Source organism: Lineus longissimus, chromosome 4 (assembly GCF_910592395.1).
Source record: "Lineus longissimus chromosome 4, tnLinLong1.2, whole genome shotgun sequence".
In the NCBI taxonomy this organism is placed as follows: domain Eukaryota; kingdom Metazoa; phylum Nemertea; class Pilidiophora; order Heteronemertea; family Lineidae; genus Lineus; species Lineus longissimus.
In genome coordinates this window covers 1853011-1864458 of record NC_088311.1, presented here as the reverse complement: position 1 = coordinate 1864458, position 11448 = coordinate 1853011, and the positions used below count along the sequence as shown (strand labels likewise).

The following is an 11448-nucleotide window of genomic DNA, read 5'->3' as shown; positions in this document are numbered from 1 at the left end:
GCGGTCCCATGGTGTAATGGTTAGCACTCTGGACTTTGAATCCAGCGATCCGAGTTCAAATCTCGGTGGGACCTCGAACATTTTTGTCCCCTTTTTCTTTTTTAATCTCTTGTTTTTTCTTCTTTACATATTCTTTTTGTTGTGCCACAAACATCACAAAACAAAAAACTAAAAGGCCTTAAATAGACAGAAAGTAATCATTCATATTTTGTAGTCGTGTTATCCTGATGGGACCAAGAAGAAGCGATGCGACCGGATACAACTTTGTCCCTGATCATCTTCTCCTTACTCATTTTTAACTGTCCTCGACCATTCAACCTATATCGGTACACTCCGGACGCAGTGGACCGATCGCCTCCCTCACCTTACGGAGATCCAATTAGGATGACGCAAAGGACTGCCCCGGGAGGCTACCTATTGGCTGCTCAGCATGCCCAGTAATTAGGGGGCGAAACTTTGGAGAATTAAAAGAATGATATGATGTAAATATACGCTACTATTAGGCCTGCATAAAGAGTCGACTCGCGCATTTCAGTTCACGCTTTTCCCGGCAGAGAGCAAGCGCATCATTATGCTAAAGCGCGGAAAGGCGGAATCCATTGCCGAGCAACCGAAGAAGCAAGAAGAAGCTGAGCAACTGCAGAAGCAAGAAGAAGCCGAACAACTGAAGAAGCAAGAACCACTGCGCCATCATTGCAACCCCAGTAATAGTGACGGGGACGTCAATCACATTTTGATACCGCCTGGATGCATACCGAAGTGTTTCAATTTTTAAACTCCAGAAAAGACTAATTGCTCTCAATCACTGCTGTAAAATACTTCATCGTAGCTAATGAATTGGGGTTTGCAGGCATGTCAATCTCTGTGTCTTTGCCGTTGATTGAGATGGCACCATGAGCCCGCCGCCTGATGACGAGGCACAATCGGCGACTACAGCGACAACGAGGCCGTTGTGTCGCGATAGGAGATAGAGCTCGCGTGTCACGTGTCCCCCTCTCCAGCAGCCGGCACTGCCTTCAGGGGAAAAGGAATCTTACCAGCCTGAGTGATTGTTCAACATTAACGTTTTGAAGAAGGATTTCACTTGCAACTGGTTGGTGACACAGGCAGATTCTTTACCCATCTGTTGCTTTAAGCGGCGTTGGATAAGAAAGATGTGGTTGGCATCGTTGATGGCCCTTTTAGCTGAATATGTGTTGCCGCGTTTATATTATGCTTCTCTTCATGATAAAAATGTTGCCATTTGAATATATTCTCTCAAGGAAAACGATGCTTGGATCTACTGTGAGTTTTGCTTGTCTTCAACGGGGTGTGCTACCATAGGATTTAGATGTTTTGATTTACAACGCAAATGTTTCTCTAAGCAGCAAGAATGCTACATGTATGAGCCAATCAAGAATTCCATATTGGATTAAGAAAGGAATCACCCTCTTTGTGGCTGAAGATGTAGGCTGTTCGCCACAGCCCTTGCCATGGTAAGAATGTCTCGGTGGCCTTCCCGGATCAGGATAGCATTCATGATGGCCGTGATATTCAGTTCGATTCCCGCTAATTCCGGTAAGGAGCCGGACACGGTCCTCCGAATTGGATTACTCACGGAAAACCCTGGCGTGTTTCTGCCAGGGTTCAACGAGTCGTTGACCGATGAGAGTCTTGCTATTCAACAGGCTTTTAACGTATCGATAGAAGGCTACTTGGCCGGCGAAAGCGTGGAACCTTCACCGCTCATTGACGCTATATGTAACCACTCCGTAAAGAAAAACACGGTGGCCCTTATTTCCACCAAGTTTAGTAGAATGGCCTCCCTTGTTGCTGGCCAAGCTGGAATACCTCTCCTCACACTTGGCACTGATTACCAAGCAACTGACGACAAGGTAGGATTCTTCAAGTTATTCTTTCTCCTTTTAGTGTTTTGCTACCAAATGTAATGAAATCCTTCTGTCGGTATTCTACGCCTTGACAAAGCCAACTGCTGTTTGGAACCATGCCTCCTATTAACCGATTCAGCGAGTAATGGTGGCGCCATCAGTACTTTGCTATTAACCCCCAAGAAGGTCACAGCTAACCAACCAACAAGGGGTTAGGCCTATATAAGCAACGTTGTCTTCATCAATCATGTCTAAACCACAATGTCAGAAGACACACGTTTTTTTGCCATGCTTGCTGCATTCTGGTAAGACAACATTGAATGAGGTATAGACCAACAATGAAAGTCAGCCTAATGAATTTCTGTCCGCCGGGAACTTGCTCAGAATTGCTTTGTTTTCTATAATATTCATATCAAAGGCATCTCTTTCAGGGCATCTCGGCAGTTATTTCGTCGTCGTTGTGATTTATGTTTATTTTTTTATCATTTCTGATCTGGTAGGAAAAGATAGATGGCTATAAGATCCCTGCATTTATGCATAATTTGCAACAGTCGGCAGAAAAGCATAATCTTATTCAGCCTATCACCAGATGTTCGTCTGCTTATGTTGGCATTACCATAAATTAGATAACATTTTATTAATTTTTTGTCATCATTTTATACATCAAATCATGACCAAATAGCCTGGAAAACCAATCAAGAAAACAGTTGAAAGAACGAGAATATAGATTGGCCAACACCACCAAGAGCGATAGGTTTCGTGGAGAATGAAGTTGACAGACGTATTTGCGCAATCCTGTTACACCGACTGGGCCCTCCTGATCATGCTGACGGGTCAAGTGGGACGGCCCCAGAGTCCTATTGCTCATGTTCCGCTCTCAAACGCAAGGAAAGTGTCTGGAGTGTGGAATCAACCCGGTATGAATTCTGAATCAGCATGTGGTCGGGAAAAATCAAAACACCTGTTACAAGAGGACTTGTAATCGTTATACCAATTTTGCGGTATTCACTTTTTGGTAGCCAAAGATGAGTCTGTTATGTTCGATGATTTCTCCCATGGACAGGTCCTTGCTTCTAGCACTTCAATATCCCATAGTCTTCTGGGGTGAAAGTGTGGGGAGGGGGGGGGGGGGGGGTTTGCGTTATATCGAAGCCACTGAAGTTGCAGTAAGTGAATAAGTCGAAATTCCATATGACGAAAAGCACATGAGTCCACTTTCCCGCTGCGAAATCATTGCGTCATCTATACTACTTTGAATTCCAAGTGAATGTCGCTGCATTTCTTGCTTAGTTTTTATTTCAGTTCGCGCCGAAACTGATAGCAATCGCATTCGGCAAGTTGATCCCCTGTCACATTAATCATTCTGAATGTTGAGCCTTTTCTGTCAGATTTTCCGACGAGCTGACCCGTAAGTTCTGCTAATGTGACAACCCAAATATTCATCGCAGCTCCTGAGTACATTTATGGGACAGAAATCGAATACATATTGTACTAGTGATCGATGTAGGTCGACATAGAATTGAACTGAGGCCATCTGCAAGATACCAGAGAGCAAGAATTGGCTCCAATCTTAGCTCAGCATAAGTCCAGAAATTCACCATCTTACACAGTTAGGACATGAGACTATCGTTAGGATTGCAAGTTAAAACATCAGATTATACCGATTAACTCACTCTGCTTTACGTGAATGAATAATGTTCTTGATCAACTATTATTGGCAAGGAGCTTCAGCTGAAAGCGGACTCTAACGGAAAAGACGCTGCTGAACTGCTGAACAAGACAGAGTCCACCATCGTCGCTTTGCACAACAATAACAGTTCCAATCAAGAATAAGAACCTTTTTTCGGAGACGTCTGAGTCAGTAGCCCTCCTCTTGCATCCTCTAAACACGACCCTCTGGTGAACACTTGCTCATCAGGCCGCCAAACTAGACATAACGACCGGCGAAGGTGATGAAGACATCGCGTCGGATTGGTTTCTATATTCCACACGGGAGAGATTGACCCCTTACTTTATTAGCCTGCTAATGCATCACTTGAGTGGGGGCTTTGCCATGGGGATAATAAGACATCCATTTCTTTCATCAACACGTGAATAACTACCATTATGATAGTAATTAATACAAGGATACAAGGAATGAAAATTAACTGACAGAGACCATGCCGTAAATGGGGATGTTAGTGTGTATAGTATGTTTATTGACTGTCTGAAGTCGGAGATAGCCACCAGCTGCAATCAGTCCTTAATTATTAACCACGCACTTAGCCTATAGCCCGTTGCCGAGGTTGTGCATCTTGACCCACGTAGTAGCCAGACTCTTGGTATCCCAGAGTGGGTGGTTCTGGAGCGTGTTTGATCTTGTGCGTCACTGGCACCTCCCGCATTTGGCCATGTTCATCATAATTATTAGGCGGGCTACCTGTTCAAGGTCCGAAGGAGGTTTGGTATTGAAACATAACCCGGGGACTGGTGTGGAGTATTCTTTAGGCTGACACCACAAGCAATCAGCCCTTTCCATAGATGGACTGGATTATTGATTCACCGGGCTTGGTGTGAAATTAAACGGAAATGAAGACATCGAGACAGAAATTTGATATCTTTATTGTAAATTAAACGTTTTATCGAGTTTCGTTTTCTCAGAAAATAACCAGTTCACACCCCTTTATTTGGGTTGCAAATCACAATATTCAACATTCTCCATCTGTCTGCCTTTTGCAACAGGCTTTCCGATGTTTTCCGCATTTCGCATAATACGACGTAGGAGTGAAGAACCCCTGAATCTCATGATGAACAATCTCTGGCCATTACTCACTTTGGTGACTTGATGTCAATCCTGTCATACACAGCGTTCCAGTTGCAGTTTACCAACGTTAGCCTTATTACGCTATCACACCTCGTCATTCACACGCTTGGTGAGAGAAAAAAACTCCCGCACCATCTATCTTCCTTCCTCCACCAGCAATGAGAGTCCCGACGGAAGAGCACGTTCCCTATAAGAACCAACTATGGTTATATTCGAACACCGTTCGCTTGCGATTTCACGCTTCTGCCACGATTGTAATGAATATAGTCAAAGGTACGTGACTACAGGCGTTCAGGACCACAAACTTTGCCGTACGATCCACACTCCCGTATACCAGTTTTATGGTATGTGAGAGTGGCATGAAAAATTCATCATCAGCATCATCATCATCGTCACCATCAAGGGCGTTTTGACCAAGACTTAGGCCTACCTTTGCCATGACATAGGGAGCCTTAAGAATTCTTCTTCAGAATAATGGCGAATGGGGCAAAGAGAGGGACCGGAAGTTGCAGCACCACATTGAGTTTCGGAGCTTTCCTTCGTTCGCGTTGATGACATCGTCCTTATATAATCGTGATAACATGGATTACATGGCGTCGCTAATTCTAGCCAACACACATGGATCAGCTCGTCTGTGATTGGCCCTATCGACCCGCCATAGCCAGGGGGTGATCGACCGGCTAACCATTGCCTGGATCACGGTCGTGTTGTGGATAAGAGCCATATCATCTTTTATGATTACATGACTGTGTAGGTGTGATGAAGATGTTATTTGAAGTAAACTAACCAAGACATGCTTAAGGAAATAGTAAAGCCGAATGGCATTTGCGACATGTGAGATGAAACAGTATAACAAGAATGCTTATCAAAATGTCGACGAGAACGTAATCTGAGGATAGAAAAACGTAACCCTCCAGCAGTGCATTACCATCCACATTCGCCAAATTTGTGAAAGTGAAATCACTTTGATCTTAAATTTAGACAGTTAGAAAACTTCACAGAAAGGTCAAGGGTTGTTGAAAGCAATATATTTTCCTTATTTATCCATGTACCGATTGGTTTTGCACAGAAAGGTTTCGCAAATGCCCAAATTGTCCCTATGATTTCAGGCGCACACACTGTCGCTTCGGAGCAAAGGGTTAGGTACATCTATCATTGTGATGAATGTGATTGTTGTACATCTACATATTGAAAATGAATGAGACACACACTTCGGCACGGTTTTATGTCGACTGACTTTCCAATTAATTGAAAACAGGGGGTGGTAAGAGGTAAATAACGACGTATCTTCCCACTCACGTAGCGGTGAATGAAAAGATGAAGAGAGATGCGCAGACGTTCACATTCGGCAACCTTCGGGTGTCCTTTACTGAAAATGTTCTGTCACCATCGATATACGGAAGATGGGTTGCTTCACACCGACGCAACAACATACAATGTAACCAACACTCTGTAAACCGTTCCCCTGGCAAGTCAGTTACTAAATACATCTTTGAAAAGTAATGATACATGTCACATGCATTTCAGTGTTCCTCTGGCATGCTTTGGTTACAAAAGGAAAACAACGAGAGTGTCATTGACTCCTAATGCGACAACATAAGAACTGTTCGTGTGACGCCAATAATATCAGGGAAATGGCTCCAGGTACAGGCAACCGGTATTTTTCAGTGACGGCAGAACAGAAAACAACTAATCTGAAAGATTGGATTAGCCTTATACTGTCACCTTGTGCGAACATGGCAAGGAGAGTGTTTTTCCTCTCAGAGATCAGATGTTGGTTAACGAATAGCGCGTGCCTTGGGTTGTATGCAGATTGGAATAAAAAGATGAGCCAGATCATGTGTTGTGATCGAGCAACGACTGCCGACCGGGCTGTGGCTGAGGATCATGCTGTCTGAGATAATGCTTCAGTTATCATTACAGCATATGCGGCGTCTAATATTTCACATGCATACAAAATGTCAACGGGCTCACCGGTAAATGCTGACATTGAACCTCTATCCATCATCACCCGGGTCAAACTCGAAAGTAGATCCGGTCGTTGCACACGACAATGCGTCCTGGTGTCCTGAACTTCTAGGTCGGTGTGACCTACTTTCAGATTGAAGTAATTCTCTTACGTTAACATGACTCTTGTCCGTTGGTGATTTCTTAGGGAGGTGACCTGTGCTTTTGGATTGTTCAAACATAGATCTAGGCTACTGGTCTATCACATTTCCATCTCTGGGTCCGGTGTAAAAGTTTAAAATGTCCTAGGATAGAATGTCTGGGGAACAACATCATTCTATGCGGTTTCAATCTCTGAGTCTGAGGTATTGACGCTTATGGTCTCAACAGAACCATATACCATAATCCGTTAGAAAACATGTTTCCATGGGGACAGTTTCGGCTGATAATTGTCTTATTTCAGTGAGTCAATTTTGTACAAAGATAACAATTACCATGGCGTGCAGCAAATATTAACACGAAAATTGATAGTTGATAGTCAACTTCTACCACCCTTCTCAAGAGACAGGCTATATTAGAACAAAGCTCTAATCAGCTTCTCCAAAAGCTTGATGTCATGATACTTTGTTTGATGTTATACTCTTCAAGAGGAATTAATTATCTGCTGTAGGGAATAGAGGACGAAGAAAAAGTTCCCGAGCATCATGTGGAATCGAATTAATCAGTTTTGAATAAGGAAACAATATCTGTGGTATATGTAAAGAACACGGTTTGATGTTTGTATCTCTCAGACAACGTGTTTAATGTCGTGACCTTCGTTATTTGAGCTGGCTTCTTACTCATCTCAGGAAGCGTTGGCCTTACCGAGTCATTCTAAATATACCTCTTCTCATGTTGTATTTGCTGATGGCTACCAGGTTGGCAACTCTTACGAAGAAAGCTCTGAAGAAGACTCCTCTAAGTGCAAAAACTTGTGTATATGACGTGGGTTATGACAATGTATATTGGCTGCAAGTGACAGGTTTTTAGATGTCATAACTTATGAGAGAAGAGCGACGTAGAACAAAGCACAGTTAAGCTAGCTTCTCTGGAAAACCTCAAGACATTTAAACTGAACAATATTTATCTCCGGCCGGGAAACTCAATGACAAGGGAACATAGGATTCAATCATGCGATTTATTCTCTGAGATATTGATACTCATGGCATCTACAAGCCATATACATGTACCATAATCCATCAGAATACAATAAGCCCGAACATATTTTCCAGGGGGATATTTTCTACTTCTACACCAGCTACAGAGTCATCGATTTCAGTCTGTTATTAATCTGATCAAACTCTGCCAATACGAATGATGAGGAAATTGAGGATTATTGTTGTCATATTATCTCACCAAATTTGAATAATAATTGACATCTCTGTTACGGTTTATGTCTCCACGCGCAAGGATGAGTATGATAAAGTGACAACACGATTAATTGGAAATGACACATCCTTTATTGAAGCAAGGACATCTGCACGTCACATGCACGATTGTAATTGTTACAGTCAAGGTTCTGTTGTGAACAGGCATATATTTTCGCAATAATGTGAGTCATTACCTTTATACAATGTGAATATTGAAAAAGGCTGTGTTTGAGTCAAGTCATGTAAATAGTCGTGCGTCTCTACGGATATTTTATGGGTTATGTGACATTCTTGAATAATCCAAACAGTGGTTTCAATTCCAGCACAGCAATATGATATTTGATATTTCCATCCTGAATGAATTGTTATTTTGATCCCCTTTGCTTCCCCAGGCCCCCTCCGTTTCCTCCAGGGCTTCCTCCCGGAAATAAAATATCTTATTATACTCTTGAAAGTACATTTCACAGGATTCATGAAAGCTGGATTTCATGTGAACAAACGAGTAGTTCCGTTGAAACAAAAGCAATTGTCACAATGGAGCCTTTTAGATCTTCCTTGCAAATAGAATTAACTTATTAATTTAGGACCGTATTTCAAACTAAATGCACAAACAATTGGGACAGATCGTCGTCATCAATGATCAGAGTTCCGGTCATGGCTCTCAGATGAGTCAGAAGCGTTCTCTGTAACTCCATGATCGGTGTGGAAGAAACTGGTGAATAAATTAAACTGTATCAAGGTGACAGGGTATGTAATGGTAAGGAACAACAGTTTTCTTTTACCGACGGGCAGGTAGTGTAGTGTCCTACCAAGGCCAATGAAACCATACGAGACACATGTCATTCCATCGGAGACGTTACTTCGGAGGCTTTGAGTCCTTTAGATTTCATTCGATTTTTGTGTGTTTGGTTTTTGTTAACGTAGTCAATGGAATTCACTTTACGGCGGACAGCATTGCATGAATTAAGCCTTTATAAACACAGAAAGTGAGGGCAGCAGCCCTGCAGGCGTCAAATAATCCAGTGCATGATGATGAGCTCAGAATACTGACACATTCCGCCATGGAGACGGTGTGCATTAAAGGATTGTTATCTATGAGAAAGTTGTCTCATGTGAGATTTCCATTCTCTTGTCGTGCTCAGATTATAACACAAGTACATTCTAACCTTTGATTGCACGGCGCTCCGCGTTTGACGCCAACCCAAGGGAAAAGTCTTTTGTTGTCAGGGAAACATGAACGGTTGAAAAATACGAAAATGAAAAGTACAATGCAGGTTTTCGTGCTATGAACCCGGCTTTAGAAGACCTCGAAACATATCGTAGATGGTGTCGATGTTACTTCTCCTAAAAAACGAGAATTGTAAGTGCCCACAAATGACATATGATGAGACATCATTCCTCACCGTGGTATGACTTATGGTTCAACAGTAAGGCCAAACGAAAGACGCTTTCGTGAAAAACGTCATAAACTCTGCCTTTCATACAGAACTTTTCTGTTTCATATCAGCCACTTTCCTGTTTCTTCACCTTCAAATTAACACACCCGCGTCCAATGATGAAGGACACTGTTGATGACCAACAACATCATGCTTCCTAATGAGTCATTATTATACACCGGTAATTCATGTTTAAGTAATGATTGGTAATCTGCAATGCTTGCATAATCATCACACCAGCGAACAACCATCATTCGTGTACATCCCTAAGCCATGCAGCAAATGACCAAGCATTATTCTATGTTGCAAGGATCTGTTCCCAGATCCCGGCCCAGACCAACTAGAATGATTGAATTCTGTTTGGTCTCGGATGTCTCGGAGGCCCTGGATGTTCTCTACCTTGTAATCACCGCAATCGTTATGAGGTATGTCAGAGTAATTGGAGAGCGATACTAGTTCGATTATCATCTGCGGTGCTTGCTCCGGGCGTACCGGTTCGGGATTCGATGCCATGGGTAGAACGCGATGGAAACGGTCTGGCGATGATAGACATCATGTGGCTGTCAGAGCAGTAATGAACAAAATGTGGGTTCCTCTACATGTCGCATTGAGGAATCTGCTTGAAACTATTTAGTTCCAGACTGATGCGTAAATGTTGTTTATTCCAAAGTAGATATTGCCTGATCGTATAAACACCTTCTCTTGAAAAGAAGGACAATGTTTATGTCAGCCTCATGACTATAACAAGCACTAAACGTATCATCAAACACTATAACTTATTCATAACGAGTGCCAGGGGTAAGAAATGAAAAGTCGCCGCCACATTGCCTGATGTTGACAAACGCCATGATTGCTGGGGCAAAGATAATCAAGCCTTGACTTGATATTGCGTGCATCTTGTTAATCTAATGATGCTGGCGACTGATTGTTGGCGGATGAAAAACAATGGCGGCTAATATCTTGAAATGATAAAATGATGTTCATTTCACCGTGTGTCTATACATGTAGCAATCTAAGCTCGGAAGGTTGTTCGTTCGCAAGTTCTTAATACGACAATAGTCATGGACATGCATGATATTGGGCGATATGAATAAAGACAAGTAAATGCTTTTACTACAATTTTGTACAGAAAGGCCTAGTGTAAATGTACATGGAATTTTAGATAAAAGCATTTACTGGTCTTTATTCATATCACCCATTGTTTGACAGATAAAGGCTAGGGAACAAACGGCACTTGGTATTCCGTTTCGTAATCCTTTCCATTGGTTTGGCCTTGGCTGATCTCTTCGAATCATCCCAAGCATAGGTTCTCAGGTTGTAAAAGTTGGACTGAGGCAACAAGAATAAGACACGTAATGTCCCACATCTCCATGTCGCATCAGTCCCACATTGAGTTTGATAGATACGAATTTCGTATCCTGTTCTTGTGAATTCTTATTGTAAGACTTTGCTAGACTTTGTAGCGACTGGAATGGCATGTTAGTGCAGGATGCACCCTATCACCTCACATCAGCCATGAGCCACATGGATCCCGTTTCTTGCCGCCATTGTCATTTTAAAACGAACAAATAGGGCAAATTGGGATGGATTTCGAGTGAGGCTGGAACTAACAATGCGAGCTGTCTTTCGTTGATAAATAAGAGCGTGAACTAATGATGTCACAGCAAGAAATCCATTGGAACCGACCAGTCTTCTACATTAGTTGCAGAGACCAACAGCACGCTCCTCATCAGAGCGGGATTATTGATATCGACATTGGATTTAAAGTTTTTAATCAGTTTTCCCGAGCAGCTGTTGCATTCCCGCGCTTCACAATACGCTTGCGATCGAGCCAAATCATACTTTAACAAAGGGGCATTGGGTTTGGTGAAATCAATACCAAAGTAGCCGGTATGGTAGTTGCATTGACCTTCCATGTGACCAGTGACCAGTTACGTGCTCATGCCATGTCTTGTCGGTGCAGCGGAATAGAGGAAAAATTAACT

The 11448-nt window shown here is 42.6% G+C and overlaps 1 protein-coding gene and 1 non-coding gene across 2 annotated transcripts in view; both read left to right on the top strand.

Annotated features, from left to right (window-relative positions):
* Positions 1-2: 2 nt before the first annotated feature.
* Positions 3-74, top strand: Trnaq-uug (transfer RNA glutamine (anticodon UUG)). Its single transcript has one exon. It is a non-coding gene; the product is annotated as a tRNA-Gln (tRNA).
* A 942-nt stretch (positions 75-1016) lies between these two features.
* LOC135486010 (glutamate receptor ionotropic, NMDA 3A-like) overlaps positions 1017-11448 on the top strand; it is a 44424-nt gene continuing 33992 nt past the window's right edge. The window contains exon 1 of the mRNA XM_064768452.1: positions 1017-1874. Coding sequence (XP_064624522.1) covers positions 1473-1874 — 402 coding nt within the window. The 5' untranslated portion in view covers positions 1017-1472. The remainder of the gene's footprint in view (positions 1875-11448) is intronic.